Source organism: Myodes glareolus, chromosome 7, assembly GCF_982192425.1.
Source record: "Myodes glareolus chromosome 7, mMyoGla1.1, whole genome shotgun sequence".
In the NCBI taxonomy this organism is placed as follows: Eukaryota; Metazoa; Chordata; class Mammalia; order Rodentia; family Cricetidae; genus Myodes; species Myodes glareolus.
In genome coordinates, this window is record NC_142032.1 from 71,055,251 (window position 1) to 71,073,676 (window position 18,426).

Sequence of the window (18,426 nt, forward strand, 5' to 3'; positions counted from 1 at the left end):
CTTGTACCGAGAGCTCATCAATTCAACTAGTCTAGCTGTCTAGCTGGCCAGCTTGCTGAGGGGGTTCCCTGTCTCCACTTCCAAGTGCTGGAAGTGCAGGTGGGTTGGCACACCTGCTTGGCATTGCCATGGGTGCTAGGCTCAGGTGCTAGGACTCAGGTCCTCAACAAGTGTGCACATGGAGCCATCTCCCCGGCTCTTGTTGTATTTTTTCTAATTTATTTATTATGTATATAATGTTCTGGGCACCAGATTTCATTATAGATGGGTGTGAGCCATCATGTGGTTGCTGGGAATTGAACTCAGGACCTCCGGAACAGCAGTCAGTTCTCCTAACCTCTGAGCCATCTCTCCAGCCCTCTCTTGTTGTTCTTTCTTTTTTTTTTTTGCTTTTTTTTTCAAAGTTTATTAAATTATAAAAGTTTCCATTTCCGCCCCTCCTCCCAACTCCCTCCCACTTCCACTTCCCCCACTCCCTCTCCTCCTCCCTCTCCATCCCTAAGAGTAGTCAGGGTTTCCTGCCCTGTGGGAAGTTCAAGTTCCTCCCCCCTCCCTCCAGGTCCAGGAAGGTGGGTATCCAAACAGACTGGATCCCAAAAATCCAGTATATGCAGAGGAAACAAGTCCCAGTGTCATTGTCAATGGCTTTTCAGAAAGACTCCGGGCCAGCCACATGCAGAGAATCCGGTCACATTCAGAGACTCTGGTTGGATCACGTGCTCGTTCAGTTCCAGTCCAGCTGGCCTTGGTGAACTCTCATTAGATCAGTCCCCTTGTATCAGTGGGTGATGGCACCCATCGCAGTCCTGATTTCTTTTTTCATTTTCTTCATCCTTCTGCTCCTCATTTGGACCGTGGAGGGCTCAGTCCGGTGCTCCAATATGGGTCTCCGTCTGTATCGCCATCCAACGTCGGATGAAGGTTTCCTCTGCTCTTGCCTTCTTTGTTCACGTTCTCCTTCCTTCTGCCTCTCGTTTGGACCTAGGGAGCTAGGTCCAGTGTTCCGACGTGGGTCTCTGCCTCCATCTCCCTCCATCGCCAGAAGAGGGTTCTATGGTGATAAGCAAAATGTTCATCAGTATGGTTATGGGCCAAGGCCAGTTCAGGCACCCTCTCCTCTGTCCAGAGAACAATCTGGGGATCTCTCCTTGGACCTGGGATCCCCTTTATACTCAAGTCTCTTGTAAACCCTAAAATGACTCCCTTAGTTGAGGTATATACTTCCCTGATCCCATATCTATCCATTCTCCCTCCCCCCTTGTTGTTCTTTCTTGAGACAGGGTCTTGTTATGGACCACCCCTGTACCCGATTCTAGTTTCCTTTTTAGAAAAGAACTTACTATATCATCCAGGCTGGTCTCTAACTTTTAGGCTCAAGCTATCCTTTTGCCTCTGCCTCCCAAGTGACTGGGACTGCAGGCGCTCAACGCCACATCAAAACTCAAATGGTTTCTTTTTGTTTGTTTGTTTGTTTGTTTAATTGGTTTTTTAAGGCAGGATTTCTCTAAGTAGCCCTGGCTATCCCAGAACTCGCTTTGTAGACCAGGCTGGCCTCAAACTCACAGAAACCCACCTGCTTCTGTTTCCCAAGTGTTGAGATGTACGGCATGTGCCACCAGGCCAGACCATTTTGTAGTTTTTCTGTTCTAAACAACTGCCTTGCTTCTGAGTTTTACTGTCACGATTTAAATGACCTTTGGATCGGGCAGAAGCAATGGCTGAGGAGACTTGGCTTCCTTTCTCCATGTTCCTCTGCCTCCAACGAAGCCCATTCATTGTCTTGCTCTGCTGTTCCTGCTAGCTCTTCCAGAATACAGTGAGAAACGGACCTTAAGTAATAGGAGGTTATTTGCAAGTGTTGTTCTGTTTCCCTGAGCACAATTGTTCCCTGTTAATAAATGAAACTGATTGAAAACTCTTTGGGAACCCTCAGGAGTAGGCAGAGTTGGACTGTCTGTTCCCAGGCACCAGTGGTGACTGATAAAAGCAAGAAAATGGTCCCTTGTCAGCCCGACAGCCCTCCTAAGGGGCTCTCTTTGAAAAGTGAGGGTTTCATCGTTCATCATGTGTGCCTTCCCATGAGCTGAAAAGTTGTGACCACCTCGAAGCCCAGCCATTCACAGAGAGCTGCTTCAACCTTCTCTTCAGTCAAGTCAGCGAGCCTCTCTCTAAATGGAACCACCAGGCCTTCCCTGATGACACTTCAGGAGTGACAGGATTGGCGAGGTTGAGAGTCCTCGTGAGTGATTCTTTTTTTTTTTTAATATTTTATTTTTATGTGTATCGGTGTTTTTGCCATGAGTGTTAGGTCCCCTGAAACTGGAGTTACAGGCAGGCATGAGCTGTCATGTGGGTGCTGGATATTGAACCCAGGTTCTCTGGAAGAGCAGACAGCGCTCTCAACCGCTGAACATTTCTCCAGCCCCTCTTGGTTTTGCTTGTTTGTTTTTAATGCATTTGGAGGGGCAGACATGCCACAGTGCGTGTGTGGAAGTCAGAAGACAACTTATGGGAGCTGGGTTTTTGTTTGTTTTTCAAGACAGGGTTTGTCTGTATATAGCCCTGAGTGTTCTTCTGGAACTCACTCTGTGGACCAGGCTGGCCTTGAACTCGGTGATCTGCGCGTCTCTGCAGCCCAAGTGTTGGGATAAAAGGCTCGTGCCACCACTGCTGACTAATCCCCAAGATTTTTAAAACCAAGCAGTCTCTTGGTATTTAGCAATGGGCTTGAGGAGGACCTCCCCTCAATGGCTTGTTATCAGCAGACCTACTATGTACCTGGTTCAGTCCAAATTTATTATGAAAAAGCATATGAACTGTATTATGGAAATTCTTACAAAATATATACCATGTGTGAGGAATTGGGTGTCACGAAGGACCCCAATAGGATACAAAGACAAACCCCAAATGGAATACTCTGAAGAGGAAAAAAATCACCACAAGGTAGCCTGCGGCGATGTTCACTTCTAGGGCCCGAGGGCAAGAAAAGACTTTTCAGGACTCCAGAAAGGCCTGTAGGTAGTGTCAAAAGGATGCCCGAGGGAAGGGATTCAGAATCCTGCAACCAGAGGAATGAACCTTGAGAACAGGTGAAGAAGTTAAAAGGCCAAGTGTTGTGTTTTCATTTATACAAAAGGATGTATTTTTATTCATACAAAAGGCAAAGGGACAGTTGGGCAGGTGGTGGTGGTGGCGCACGCCTTTAATCCCAGCACTCGGGAGGCAGAGGCAGGTAGATCTCCGTGAGTTCGAGGCCAGCCTGGTCTACAAGAGCTAGTTCCAGGACAGGCTCCAAAGCTCCAGAGAAACCCTGTCTGGAAAAACCAGAAGGAAAAACAAAGGCAAAGGGACAAAAGGTAGAGCCAGGGATGCTGGGAGATGGGGAAAAGGAGATGACGTGGCGGTGAAGAGCACGTGCTGCTCTTGCAGAAGACATGAGCTCAGCTGTCAGCTCCCACATAGCCGCTCACAACATCTATGACTCAAGTGCCAGGGATTCTGACACCCTCTTCGGACATCTAAGGGCACTGTACACATATGGCACTGTTGTGGGCTTGTTTTTGTTTGCATTTTGTTTTTTTTTTGTTTTTTCAAGACAGTGTTACTATGTGTAACAGCCCTACCTGTCCTGGAACTAGCTCTTGTAGATCAGGCTGACCTCGAACTCACAGAGATCCACCTGCCTCTGCCTCCCGAGTGCTGGGATTAAAGGCCTGCACCACCACCACCTGACGCCTTCCTTCCTTTGTTCATTTGGTTCAGTTTGTTTTTTTGAGACAAGATCTGGTTATGTGGCCCTAACTGGCCTAGAACTTGCTGTGTAGACCAGGTTGGGCTCCTCAAACTTGTAATAATCCTCCTACCTCTCTCTCTAGAGCTAGAATTACAGGCCTGTGCCACCATGTTTGATTAAGCCGTAGTTCCTGCATCTGCAAAATGGGAACAGTTTTCAGCTGGGCATAGTAGTGCACACCTTTGATCCCAGCACTTGGGAGGCAGCGGCAGAAGGATTTCTGTGAGTTCAAGGCTATCCTGGTCTATGTAACGAGTTCCAGAACAGCCACAGTTACATGAGACCCTGTCTTGAAAACAAACAAACAGAAAGAAAAGAAAAGGACTAGTTTTCTTTTTGAATCTTGGATTTCATGTATCCCAGGTTTGCTTCAAACCCACTCCGTAGCCAGTCATCGTGTCTCTACCTCCCAGGTGCTTGGATTGCAGGCATGCGCCTCTACACCAGCTTCTGTTTCTATACCAGGTACTGAACCCGAGACCTTGCACTCTGAGCAAGCACCCGTCCCCCTGAACTCCATTTCCAATCCCTCCATCCTCTCATTTCATTTGCTCGATTTAAATGTATTTATTTATTATTATGGTGTCTACATATGCGTGCTGTGGGAGGCGGCACACGTGAAGTTCACACGTGACAGTTAGAGACCACTTCGTGGAATCAGTTCTCTCCTCCCACGTCTACGTGGGTTCTGGGGATTGGTCTCAGGCCACCGGGCTTGCAGAGCAAATGCTTTCTCCCACTGAGTCTCATCATTAGCTCATCCTTACAGAGAAAGAGAGGGAGGCCCACAGAGAGCCATGAACCACGTGGTCAGAAGAAAACTGGGTGAGTCAGGAAAAGATCTCAGTTTGCCGTCTGAGTGCCCCCATGGAAGCGGTCAGCAATGGCTCCTGTGTTTATGTACTCTGCCTCGGGCAGCCCAATCAGATTACAGATGGGACGAGAGCAAGGGCCTCAAAACCAGGTTGTGTTATGCATACAGCAGGTGTTAATAAGTGCTCCTGGGTACACTTGTGAGTTACTGCCCTTGCCTAATGGACCAGGAGTTCCTCAGGGGCTAAGTCTGTGCCGGATTCCTGTTGGCTTTGCCAGGGCCTGGCACAGGCGCCTGGCATAAATAAAGTGTTTAATAAATGTTTTATATGTATTAATAATTAACACCTGAGGCTATTTATAAACATCTCTGTGGGAAAAGCCCAGTTGGGATTGTGGCCTGTATCAAAAGTTAAATTCTCAGCTCATTTACCAAAGGCTGTGTCAACACAGGCTTAGGATCTCCCTCAAGAAGCCTAGCTTTGTTTAGAGTGATACAGTAGTGTCAATATTGTCCATTTAAGGTAACCATTTTTATTTTAAGTAATTTCCATTTTTCATCTCTGGTGAGCAGAATGCGGTGAGGGTCGGGTTCTGCTGGTCCCTGTGAAGGGGGACCATATTTGGAAAGAGAGTCTTGGCAGCAGTAACCAAGATCAGGTGAGGTATTTCTGAATTAGTAGAGACCCTCAAGCTGGAACTGGTGATCATCTAAGGAGAGAAAAACAAGACGCAAACACAAACCCAGGTAAGTGGTCACGTGACACAGGCAGGTACTGGAACAGTTTGTCCACAAGCCACAAGGGCACGACGGGGCCGACGGGCAGAGGAAAGAAAGATCTTCCCTGGGCTTTCAAAAGGAGAGCCTTAGAGACCTCCGACAGTGTATCTTGCTTCGGGAACCGGGAGATAATAAAGATCTGTTGATTTAAGCACAGGGTTTTGCTAATTCGTTACCCAGGAATAAGCACAAGGACCCTAGGGCTAGACTACGCCGAGAGTTCCGAGAAGTGCACAGAACACATTCCAGAACCATCTCTCTAAAGGGCGAGAGCCCCCCCCCCAGCCCCCCACCTTTGCTCACGGGCTTCCCTCCTATCCATTACTTCCCTGTGCTTCAAGACAGAGGGGTGAGTGGGTGGCATCATCTGGTGCTGGAGGTGGATAAAGCCAGACGTAGAATGTGGGGCTACCCGCTGCTACAGGTATCTGCTGAGGTGTGAAGGGAGTTGGGCTTCCGCCCAGCTGTTCACTGCACCTGCTGCACAGATCACAGGTAGGTCAGACAATTACGGAGGGGAGCAGCATCCGCAGAGTTACAGAGTCAACAGCAAAAGAAAAGACAAGACTCTTCTCAGTAACTATTACTAATTTTTGTCTAGGAGGGAAATATTGAGACAGGCTCCCCCTAAGTGGCCCCGGTCATCCTTCTATTTGCCATGTAGTCTAGGTTAGCCTCACATTTATGTGCCTGTGTTCTGCCTCCCATGTGGGGGAATTACCACAGCCGGACTAAGAATTTCAAGATAGTAGTTGCAGAACATTAAAGCAAATACAGGGTATTTCTAAGAATGGGGCTCCATGCACTTACATAGGCTACAGCTTAGGCAGAGCCCAGGGGAGCTTGCTCTAAGCACCGTGCACCCCACACCATGCTGATGTTTCACACATGCAGTGAAAGGTGGCATTACCAGCTGAAGCCTAGTTTGTACACTGTTCCTCCGCAGTAGGAATGGATTTGGAGAAGTGGATGTTGCTTCCTAGCTAAGGAGACCCCAGACTGACATTGGGACTTGTAGGCGATACCTGAGAATCACCTGGAACCTAAATTACACAGCATTCAAATTATTATTATTATTATTATTGAGATAGGGTCTCTTTATATAGTCGTGGCTGTCTTGGAACTCACTATGTAGACCCGGCTGACCTCAAATTTACTGAGACCCACTTACCTCTGCCTCCCAAGTGCTGGGATGAAAGGCGTGGAACACCATGCCCAGCTCACAGTACTCAATTACTGTGCAAGGGTTTTCCCTAAAGTCTCACTTCTGTGTGAACATGGGGGCTCAACTTTCCTGCCCGCCCCCTCTGACATCCGTGCTCACAGACCTGACAAGCAGCTGATATTTAGCATGGGCTCGGCTTCTGCTGCCTTATTCACTACACGTCTGTCCAAATGCTACATTTATCTTATAATGTCTTTCTTTACACCAAGAAACCACTCATAGGAAATTTGAAATGAATTGTCGGGGGACTGGGGATGTAGCTCAGTGGACAGAATGCATAGTTAGCATGCACCAAGGCATACTTAGTAGCATACTTGTTGTAATCCCTGCTTTTGGGATGTGGAGGCAAAAGAATCAGAAATTCAGGTTAGCCTAGTAAGAAATGTTTTTTAAAATGATGAGGCCGCCGGGCAGTGATGGCACATGCCTTTAATCCCAGCACTCAGGAAACAGAGGCAGGCGGATCTTTGTGAGTTTGAGGCCAGCCTGGTCTACAAGAGCTAGTTACAGGACAGGCTCCAAAGCTACAAAGAAACCCTGTCTCAAAAAAACAAAAAAACAAAACAAAAAAACGAAAAAAAGCAGGGGCTGGAGAGATGGGCACTGGCTGCTCTTCCAGAGGTCCTGAGTTCAATTCCCAGCAACCACATGGTGCCTCACAGCCATTTATAATGAGATCTGGTGCCCTCTTCTGGCCTACAGGCACACATGGAAATAATGTGGTATACATAATAAATAAATAAATCTTTTTTTAAAAAAAAAAAAAAGATGAGGCTAAAGAGAAGACTCAGTGGTTAGGAGCACTTGTTGCTTTCACAGAAGACCAAGGTTCCAGCCACAGGGTAATTTACAAACATCTGTAACTCCAGTTCTAGAGGACCTGACACCATCTTTTGACCTCCACAGGCACCGAGCATTTATTTACACAGTGTGCATATACACCTGTAGACATAGGCACCAGACATGCATGTAGTGTGCAAGCGTACAAACAGACAAAACGCCGACAAGCAAGATGAAGAGAAGAACAGGGGACTAAGCCTTCAGACTGCTGACTGTGCACTTTTCCTGTTACCCAGGCAGTACTTTCTATGGGGCCTGGAGAAGAGCAACTCCATCCCTGAACTCTTGGCTCAGAACCAGAGCCACCTACACCTTGCAAAGTAAAGTAAGAAAGAAGGCACAAGGCTGCTGGGCAGTGGTGGCTCACACCTTTAATCCTAGCACAGTGGAGACTGAGGCAGGTGGATCTCTGTGAGTTCAAGGCCAGCCTGGTCTACAGAGCGAGTTTCAGGACAGCCAGAGCTATTACACAGAGAAACTTTGTCTCTATGGGACACTGAGAAAGGCATTCAAAAGTCTACTTTATCTAGTATTTAAACTCACTTCTCAATTCTGCTGTAGTGCAAGAACTTGAAAGGGTTAAGGACTTCTGTCCATACCAGGTCTACCCTCTGTGACTGAGGGGTCTTAGGCAAAATACTTCACACTCTAAACCAGACATGATGGCACAGGCCTGTCATCCCAGTACTCAGAAAGTAGATATGAATAATTCTTCTTCAAATGCACTGAGAATTTTAGGGGTGCCAGGTGGTGGTGGCACACGCCTTTAATCCCAGCACTTGGGAGGCAGAGGCAGGCGGATCCCAGTGAGTTTGACTACAAAGAAAGTTGCAGGACAGCCAGGACTGTAACACAGAGAAAGCCTGTCTCAACAAAAACAAACAAAACAAAAACAAAAACAATAAATAAATAAATAAGTAAATAAATGGGAAGAAAAAGAAAAGAAAGAAAGAAAAAGAATTTAAGGGAGCTGGAGAAATGGCTCTGCAGTTAAGAGCACTGGCTGGCCTTCCAATAGGACCCAGGTTCAATTCCCAGCACTCACAAGGTGGCTAACACCTCCTAGGGATCCAGCACCTTTTTCTGGCCCCCATGGAAACCAGTCATATACATGGTATACAGGTAGACATTCAGGCAAAACACTGTACAAATAAATCTTTAAAAATAACAAAAAAATTTAGGGGTTAGGAATGTAGCTCAGTTGTTAGACTGCTTGACCAATCATGCATGAAAGCCCGAGTCCTAGCCCCAGCACTGCATAAACTGGTTATGGTGGTTTATGCCTATAATCCCAGCACTAGGGGGTGGTAGAGGCAGGAGGATCAGAATTCAGAGTTCATGGGGGCTGGAGAGATGGCTTAGTGGTTAAGAGCATTGCCTGCTCTTCCAAAGGTCCTGAGTTCAATTCCCAGCAACCATATGGTGGCTCACAACCATCTGTAGTGAGATCTGGTGCCCTCTCTGGCCTGCAGGCACACATGTAGGCAGATATTGTATGCATAATAAATGAATAAATATTTAAAAAAAAAAGAAAAAAAAGAATTCAGAGTTCATCCTCAGCCACCCATCAAGTTCAAGGTTGGCTTAGACTACCTGAGACCCGGTCCTGGCAACAACAGAATCAAATGGGGATCTTCGGAAGCATGCATTACTAGGTCTCACATGTTAGTATGCATGCAGGCATCTGTACTGGCCTGCCCTTAAGATCCTGACAGGATACATCCTCAGCTGCAGTCACTAAGAGCACCCCTTCTCTCTCCTCTTCCAAAAAACCTCCTGTGTGAGCCTTGTTGCATGCCTTGACTTCTCTTGTGGCGATTGAGCCTTTCCCTTGAGGCTTCAGTGAGGGAAGACTATCATCAGCTTACTTGGAGGTTTGCTCCAAGACTCCAGTCTGAGGCAAAGGCAGGCAGATCTCTGAGTCTGAGGCTAGCCTGGTCTACAGTGAGTTCCAGGGCAACCGGGGCTGCACAGAGAAACCTTTCCTCTACTCCTCCCCCTGACAAATAATAAATAAATAAATAAATAAATAAATAAATAAATAAATAAATAAATGAGTTCGACAGAGCTGGCAGGCCTGTCAATGTGCTGTGTTATATAGCAGTATTTATTTTTCTGCAAGTTACACTACAGATTCATTCATGTCTTTGGATCTGGTTGGCGTGGTTGGTTTTTTTATGTTTGTTTGGTTTTGGTTTTTTGGGACAGGGTTTCTCTATGTAGTCTTAGCTGTCCTGGAACTCACTCTGTAGAACATGCTGGTCTTGAACTCACAGAGATCCACCAGCCTCCGCCTCCTGAGTTCTGGGATTAAAGACATGCACCATCGCCACACCTGGCCTGCGTGTTTGTTTTTACTTACAAACAATTTACATTGTATATGTTGAATAACTTGGATCTCCTTCCATATATGATTTTTTAATAACTTGGATCTCAAAGGGTTTTGTTTTTTTTTTTCTTTTTGATTTTTCGAGACAGGGTTTCTCAGTAGCTAAGAAGTTAGTCCTGGAACTCGCTCTGTAAACCAGGCTGGCCTTGAACTCAAAGAGATTCACTTGCCTCTGCCTCTCAAGTGCTGGGATTAAAGGCATGAGCTACCACCACCTGGCTTGGATCTCACATTCAATGAGTGATATACCCTTTTACCCAATCTATCTTTCCAAACATCCATCTACCCAGCCAGCCAGCCAGCCCATTCATCCATCCATCCACTTACCCATCTATCCACCCCGCTCCTCTACCCTTCTACCCATGCATCATCCATCCATCCATCCACTCATCTGTCTATCCCTCTGCCTTTTCCCATACCCACACATCCATCAACCCTCCCTCCCACCCACCCATCCAAGCAATATCCCAAGTGCCTCTGAGGGGTCAGACCTACTAACAGATGAAATCATTGCACTATGTCATGCTTGCAAACGACTGGGAACTGGGGAGAAGGATCAGTAGGTAAAACACAAGTATGAAGACGTGAGTTCAGATCCCCAGCAGCCTTAAAAAACAGCCAGACATGGTAGTGTGTGTCTGTAATCCTGGTGCTGCTATAGCAAGAAGAGAAGACACAAGAGTGCCTGGAAGCCATGGGCCAGGCTGCCTAAGAAACATGCTTTAGTGCTGCCCCCTAAAAAAAAGTTTTTTTTCTAAATATGATTGTATATTACAATGTATACTACAATTGTATATTCACAATGCCTTTTCAAACACCACTAACCATCCCTCTTCCACAGCAAGTACAGAAAGGGAATGTGGCTTCCTTGAAAATAGTACTAGAAGGCGGGTGGTGGCGGTACATGCCTGTAATTCTGGCACTTGGGAGGCAGAGGCAGACAGATCTCTGATTTCAAAGCCAGCCTGGTCTACAGAGTGAGTTCCAGGACAGTAAAGGTGAAAAACTAAAACCAAAAATAATAATAAATAGAAAAGAAAAAAGAAAGGATTAAAGACAGACAGACAGACAAATGGAAAAAGAAAGAAAGAAAGAAAGGAAGGAAGGAAGGAAGGAAGGAGAAGGAGGAGGAGGAAGAGGAGGACGAGGACGAGGGAGGGAGGGAGGGAGGGAGGGAGGGAGGGAGGGAGGGAGGGAGGAAGGAACTAGTACTAGAATGGCTGGCATCCTTAGGCACTGAATTTAATTTTGAACTTCCTGTGAGTCCGGGTAACAATGAAACTGGGTGAAGGATCTGTTAGAAAACAAATTCATTAACTCTTCAAGAGAGATGTACTTTGTTTTGTTCACTTTTGTTTTTGAGACAGGGCCTCTCTCTACATAGATTTGGTTGTCCTGGAACTCACTATGTAGGCTAGACTTGCCTCTGACTCACTGAGATCAGCCTGCTGGTGCCTCTTGACTGCTGGAGTCAACCCCGTCTACACTTTGTTCTCTTGTAGGTAGCAACGCAGAACAGAGGTTACCGACACTCACCAGCAAGTGACTGGTTTTGATTGTTTTGATTTTTTTTTCCAGACAGGGTTTATCTGTGTAGCTTTGGTATCTGTCCTGGAACTCGCTCTGTAGGCCACGCTAGCCTCAAACTCACAGAGATACACCTGCCTCTGCCTCCCATGTGCTGGGATTAAAGACATGTGCCACCACGGCCCAGCTGGTTGTTTTGATTTTTTTGTCAGCATCTTAGGTAGCCGAGGCTGGGTTTGAACTCCCTAGGCAGCTGAAGATGACCTTGAACTTCTGATCCTCCTGCCTGTGCAACTCGAGGAGTGTGGGATTATGGGTGTGCACCACCTCCTTTAATGCCAGGTGTTGACAAATCTAGCCCAGTGCTCACTGCCCCTCCTTCCCTTGGATACCAGCAGGGAATGCAAAAGCATGATCTAATGGCAAACCGTGAGAACGTCCCATCCCCACTCCCTTTCATTGAGGCCAGATGGAACCCAAGGTTGAAAGAAACAGAATAGGCACTGCAGGTTAAGAAGATGGCACCACCAGCGGCGTTGGTGACGGCAGCAGGGACAATGCTTCCACCGAGTCTATACCCTCACCCCTGCACTAGGCACATCTGCCTTCATCTTGGAGCCATGGGCCTCTACCAGACCAGACCTCTTCATGCAAAGCTAGAACCCTTTCTCCTGAGCCCAAAAGGAGGGGGAATGGATATCCCTTTAACAAGGAAAGAAACTTTGGAGGGGGAGTCTGAACTGCGTGCTACCAACCAGGGGAGGTGGAGGTCAACCAGGAAAGATGGAAGCCAGGGAAATGGAGAGTCTTTGGCAAAAGTGCTAAAGACCGCGGTATATCCAGTGCCCTGTGGGCATTACAAGCCCTCAGAAGCTTGGTTAATGACATGGCCTGAGAAAAAGCAACACTCTTGATTTAACTCAGACCATTAGGCAAAAGAGAATAGAGAGTCTGCCTATGGAGGCAAGATCTTACTTTCCAGTTCTTTCTTGCCTGGAAGGCCAGGCTGGTCCCCAACTTACAGTCATCCCTTGCTCCAATCTCTCAAGCGCTGGACTTACAACTGTGAGCCACCAGGCCTAGCCTGATCATAAATACTAGGAGGGAAAAATATGTTTGCTGTAACCTTTGTGAACTCATGTTACTTCCTCTTAAATATAGAAGCATACAGAGCTCTTATTTCCAGTCTGTCAGAACTCACCTCTGGCTTTCTCATCAGCACGACTTTGCCAGTGTGCAGAAGTTGCGCCTCAGGAGCCACCCTTCCGTACCTAACTTTGTCTCCTCACCTTCTTTTTCCCATTTCACGGCAGTGTCTCACTCTGCCACTCAGGATGGACTAGAATTCATGGCAAGCCTCCTACCCCAGCTAGAATCGCACATGTGAACCACATCTGCCTTTGTCTTTCCTGCCCTGTAAAAAAAAAAAAAAAATTGTAATTTTCAGTGTGTGATTGCAGGCACATTCATGCCACAGTGTGCATGTGGGGCTGGGGCTCCAACCCAGGCTACCAGTCTTGCAGGGCTGCAAGCGCCTCACTTGCTGAATAATGCCGACGCTGTCTCCCTTCAGTTCCCAGTCGCCTCAGCTCTGCTTTTTCTGGTTTTGCTTCTTTACTCACCACGTGTAAACGGAGTTAGACATTATTTGTCTTCGCTAAGCCTTTCTTTCAATGTTCGTCTATACTATGACAATTCAGAATTTCCTCTTTTTAGCGAGGTGCATGCGTAAGTGTGTGTGTACAGCTGGGCATGCCCATGCCACTGCATAGGCCAGGAGAGGATGAGGGTGTCCTGCTTGGTCACTCTCCACTTTGACTGAACTGGAGGCATTTTTTTTCCTCTCCTAGACTAGTTGGTTATCAAGCCCTAGTGACTCTCTCGTCTCTTGCCCCACTAAACTCCGCTCTAGTGCTAGGCAGCTATGCCTGGCTTTCTATCTGGGTGCTTTGGATCTGAACTCAGGTCTTCACGTTTGTGCAGCAAATGTTCTTATCCACTGAGCCATCTCCCTAGCCCTTCATTCGCTGGTTTGAGACAGGGTCCCACTATGTGTTCCTGGCTGTCCTGGAACTCATTATGTAGACCAGGATAGCCTTGTACTCACTGGGATCCACCTGACTCTGCTCGCCACGTGCTGTGGTTAAAGGTATGCAGCATCCCACGTGGCCCTTTATTTGTTTTTAAAGGCTGAATAATAAATAGTCCACATTTTATTTATTCATCTGTCACTGACAGACACTGTGCTGTTTTCACCTTTTGCTTGTTGGGAATAATGTTACTATGAATATGGGTATATTTACAACCATGTACGCCTCTACTTTCAGTTCTTTGGGGACATATAGTCAGAGATGCACTGCTGGATCATATAGCAATTCTATGTTAACTTTCTAAGGAGCCGCCACTCCCACTGTGGGGAACCATTCACACCCCCATCAGCACTGCACACGGGCTGGCTCCCATTTCTTCACATCATTTCCCCTTCTGCTGATGACAGTCATCCCAGTGGATAATTAGTGCTATCTTACTGTGGTTTTCATTTGTAGTTCCCCAATGACTGAGGCTGAACATTTTGAGAGCCTGCTTCTTGGCCATTCGCACATCATCCTCAGAGAAGTATCTATTAGTCTCTTTATATTTTTAAAATTTAAAAGGGGCTAGAGAGATGGCTTAGCGGTTAAGAGCATTGGGCTGCTCTTCTAAAGGATCCTGGTTCAATTCCCAGTGCCTACATGGCAGCTCACAACCGTCTGTAACTCAAGTTCCAGTGGATCTGACTCCCTCCCACACAGACATACACACAGGCCAAAATACCAACACGTTAATAAATAATTTAACATTTAAAGATTTTTTACTTGAGTGTGTATGTATGCACACACATGTGGGCACCCTTGTAGATCAGAAGAGGGCATCAGATCCCTCAGAGCTGGAGTTAGGAGTGGCTGTGAGCCACCCTATGTGGTTACTGGGAACTGAGATCAGATCCCTCTGGAAGAGCAGCAAGTGCTCTTAACTGCGTAGCTATCTCTCCAGCATTGGGTTTTTGTTTTTTTATTTTGTGTGGTGGGCATGCTATTCATGATACATGCATGGTGACCAGAGGACAGCCTGGAGGAGTCAGTTTGTCCTTTCTAGGTTGTCAGGCTCGGGGGCAAGAACTTTACACACCGAGTCATCATTGCCTGCGCCAAAGTAATACCCGGGTCAACACCATCTAGGTGGTTGCCAGATTCGCCTGTCCCAAGAAGCAAGGGACGAACCTGGGACCTCATCTAAGCCAGTCCAGTGTTCTGCACATTGCGCTGCTTCCCCCAGCCTAGGTTCCATATTTTTAAAAAGCAGGCTGTCAGGCAGAAATTTGGAGTAATTTTTAGTTCTGAAATCATAAGAGCGTAGTGTTTTCTTATGGTTGTATGAATTGTGATACATGTGCAGGGGTCTGAGGACAACTTCCTCCACTCTTTCCTCTTCCTAGGCATTGGGGATCAAACTCAGATCCTTGGGCTTGGCAGCTCCTTTGCAGACTCAGCCAGCCCTCTGGGTCCACCATAGTATTTTTTTTTTCTAAAATGGAATTCAAAATTAGACTGGAGGAAAGCTGAACAAGCAATGGGAAAAGGCAGCTGGCCGCGGTTTTTCGGTGAGAATAAAAGACCACGAAGGGCAAAGATCTGAGAAACAAAGAAGCAGGAGCTTCCACTACTACAGAACCAAGCAACTCATAAAGCAGGAACTGGTGGTACAGGAGCCTGGGGTATGCGGCAAGGTCAGTTTACAAGCAGGTCTTGGGCCCCACAACCTTGAATTGAAGCTGCTGGGGAAGCAGTGAACTCTTTAGAGGAATCCTTGAGAACACAAAGCCCTGGAAGAGGGAGGGGTGAGGGGTGGGTGCACACCTGTGAATTCACTCACCGAACATCAAGATGCTGAGTTACTTCGTGACTGACCAGTCCCAGGCCTATTAGGGGCACGTAAAATCAAGATGTTTGAAAGGGACCGTTCCAGCGCTGCCATTCAGAAAAGGTTTGTAAACTAGTTTTAAAACCAGTAGGACTATAAAACAATCATAGAAACTCCACATTGCCGGTCTTGCGGGCGGCATCTGGGTGTGCACTTTAGCAAACAGGCCGAGATAAAAGTGCTCTCCAGAACGCACAGCGCTGGGTTCAAGGACTCAGAGGCCTCACGCGGCCCACGTCCGCTATAAATTTCTCCGGTTCGTAGGCCACACCGCTAGAAGTGGCTCTCTGAATGGCGGTTCCTGTGACCTTCAAAGTTGTGACATTAGACCCCCTCCTCTCGAACGTACAACCTAACATCTCAATCCAATCGCTAGCACCCCAAAAGATTGAAAAACAATTGCACCCAAGGGCTCTGCTCAGCGCCACAGGGTTCCTTAGAAGCCGCGCGCCTAAAGTCTGGGTAGTAAGCTTGGGAGGCCCTGGGCACAAGGAGCTGGCTCCCTTCCGGGGACAGCGCTCGGATGTCGCGGGTCATGGCCAAGGAATCCAGCCCAGATGTTGTCTAGTCTCTCGCGGCCGCAGTGCCCCATCGTCGTTGGGAGTCCAGATTCCAACAGCAGAACACCGAGACACTTGTGGACTCGAGAAAGGGCACCGCGCAAAGCGACCCTCGGGCCCCAAGGCCTCAGAGAGACCCAAGGCAAAGCTTTCAAAACAGCCCCAGCGACATCCAGACAGCAGAAAGACACAATTTTTAAAAGTGTAAAAACATTTGGCTTCTCGTAGCGAACACACCGCGACAAGTTCCAGCACACAGATCGGTCTCCGCGCGCACCCGCAACCGGCACGGTCTCCCGGATCTGGGATCGGGGAACGCAAGTGCCCCCTGTGGCCGGCCCGCGCCTGACCTCGCGGGCCTGGGACGGCACCGGTGGCCTGCGCAGGGCCCAGGAGGAAGTTGGAGCCTCGGGGCCGAGTAGAGGGCAGGTCGGCTGCACGGGCGTGGTGGGGGCCCTACCGAGCCGGGGCCACCCGGGGGACCGCGGCGAGGCCCGCCGGAGCTCGCGTCTCCCCACGTGGCGGGCCCCACGTGGAAGGGGCGGAGGAGGAAGGAAAGCGAGGGCGGGTGGAGTCACCGCACCGGCTTCGGGACCCCCGCGCCTCCCTAGAGCCTCTAGGGTGGCGTGGGGTTGGGCCGGGGAGTGTCTGCCTTGCCCGGCCCCCTCTGCTGCCCGCTGCGCCAGTGTGCACTTTCGCGTAGCCGCTAATCCCTGGAGAGAGCCGATTTGTAGTGAGAAGTATCTGTAGGGGCGAGACCGGACCATGTGGGGTTGTGTCATTGGTTTGCAAAGAGAGACCCCGCCTTTGAAAAAAAAAGCCAGCGAGCGAGCGGGGACCCTCACCTCGCCTCCCGCCTCGCTCCTGCGCAGCCAGAGGGCACCGGAGCAGCGGCCCGCGCCGCTTCCGTCCTTCCCTTTCCTTTTCTCTGCGCTTTCCTCCTCCTTCCCGGGAGGAGAAAACAAATAAAGAAGAGCAAATAGCCGGGAGGCGCTCGGCTTCTAGGACCTTCCCTCCCCGGATCCAAGTTGCAGCCAGCATCCTCTGGGGGGTGAGCGCGGCGCGGCGCGGGCCGGGGACCCCCAGCGCAACCCCCGCCTGGCCGCGGGGCTGGCGAGAGGACGCGCGGCCGGGATGGAGGGGGGGGTGATTGGGAGCTGGTGGGCGGGGGAAGGGGGTGGGGTGGGTGGGGAAGTAGGAAGAGGCTCGGCGGCGACGGGAGGAGGAGGAAGGGAAGGGAAGGAAGGGAGGGAAGGGAAGGGAAAGGAAGGGAGGGGAGGGCGGGAGGGGGTGGGGCGCGGAGCTGGAGAGATTAAGTTTTTGTGTGTGTGTCTCTGTGTGCGTGTGTCATTTTAAGGTGGCTCGGGAGCTGACCAGAGGAGCCAGCGGCGGCCGGAGGAGCGGGAGACCAAGCTGGGAGCCATGCCGCGCTGAGGGGGGGCCTCACCGCCAGCGCCACCACCACCACCACCGCCGCCGCCGGGTGGGGTGGGAGGGGCGGGAGCCGCCGCTACCGCCGCCGCCTCCCGGGTGGGCGCCCTTCTCCGTGGACGTCGGCGACCCAGGACGAGGTAGGGGGGGGTCCTCAGGGAGGGCTGGGGCTGCTGCCGCCCCCGCCTCACCTGCGGCCGCTGACTGGGGCGCCGTGCCCGCGCCTCACTGCGCCACTCCGGGAGGAGGAGGAGGGCGAAGGACACCGGGCCAGCATCCGAGGACATCTTTGGTCAGCGCCCCCGGCCCCGTGTCCGCACGCTGCGCTCGGGGGTGGACGCCCGCCTGAGGGGGGGGTATAGCCCGCCGACCCTCGCTACCGATTGCGCCTGCTGCCCGCCCTTTGCGCTAGGATTTTTGTTGTGATGAGAGTTGATGAATGCGAAGTAGGCGGTCACCTTCCTTCCCATCAGGATTGGAAAAAAAAAGGAAAGAAAAACCCGGAGCGCAGCGGCGTCCGGAGGGCAGCGGCGGCGGCGTCTGGCGACGGTTTCCTTGGCGCCCCCGGCTTGCTCCTGGAGCCCGGTGGGTACGCGCGCGGGGGCCGCTGGCGATCTTGGACGAGCGCGCAGCGCGCCGCGGGGACAATACGGCCGGATCCCTGGGGACCAGGAGTCCGAGCATACCGGGGTGCGGCAGGCCTTGTGCCTGTGAGGCGGGCGGGGTGGGGGGAGGAGAGACCGGGGTCGGCGGGGACAAGTCGGGGCGCGCGTGGCTCTGGGCCCCTGGGGGCGCGGCCCCTGTCGGCCCGGGATCCCGCGCGGCTCCCCGAGAGTGTAAGTGAGAGGCCGGGAAGGAGGCGAAGCGGATCCCTTTTGTTTTGCCGGCCCGGCATTGTTGGCTCGTTGGGGCAGCCGGGGCCACATCTGCCGCCGCCGCCGCCAGTGGCGCGCGGGGCTCGGCCCGCCAAAGTCGCGGCGGGGCGGGGGGCCGGGGCGGGCTGCAAGGGCGGGGGCGGGCGGCGCGGGCATTTCCTCTGCCCGGCCGCGCTCCCGCGGGCACCACTTCCTCCTCGCCCTCCGCGGGCTGTCCTCGGCGCCCTCGCCC

General features: G+C 50.2%; 2 protein-coding genes across 6 annotated transcripts in view; one reads left to right on the forward strand and one right to left on the reverse strand.

The window, feature by feature from the left end:
* Positions 1–3,755: 3,755 nt before the first annotated feature.
* On the reverse strand, positions 3,756–16,670 carry LOC148121458 (uncharacterized). Its single transcript, XM_087908341.1, has 3 exons — positions 15,281–16,670; positions 12,658–12,782; positions 3,756–5,526 (listed from the first exon to the last, which is right to left on the reverse strand). The coding sequence occupies exon 1, from the start codon at positions 16,668–16,670 to the stop codon at positions 15,780–15,782; it is 891 nt and encodes a 296-aa protein (XP_087764467.1). The 3' UTR covers positions 3,756–5,526; positions 12,658–12,782; positions 15,281–15,779.
* Positions 16,671–16,800: 130 nt separating this feature from the next.
* Positions 16,801–18,426, forward strand: part of Ctbp2 (C-terminal binding protein 2) — a 131,444-nt gene continuing 129,818 nt past the window's right edge. For 2 of the 5 annotated variants that reach the window (XM_087908333.1, XM_087908337.1), the window contains exons 1-2: positions 16,801–16,939; positions 17,246–17,459. The gene's annotated coding sequence lies outside the window, so the exon portion shown is untranslated. Of the gene's footprint in view, positions 16,940–17,204; positions 17,460–17,783; positions 17,905–18,426 lie in introns of those variants that run through there. The other 3 variants (XM_087908336.1, XM_087908339.1, XM_087908334.1) reach the window with 2 other exon arrangements.

Excerpts from the sequence above, each read along its gene's own strand:
- LOC148121458 (XM_087908341.1), bottom strand. The coding sequence starts at position 16,670 with ATGACACAACCCCACATGGTCCGGTCTCGCCCCTACAGATACTTCTCA.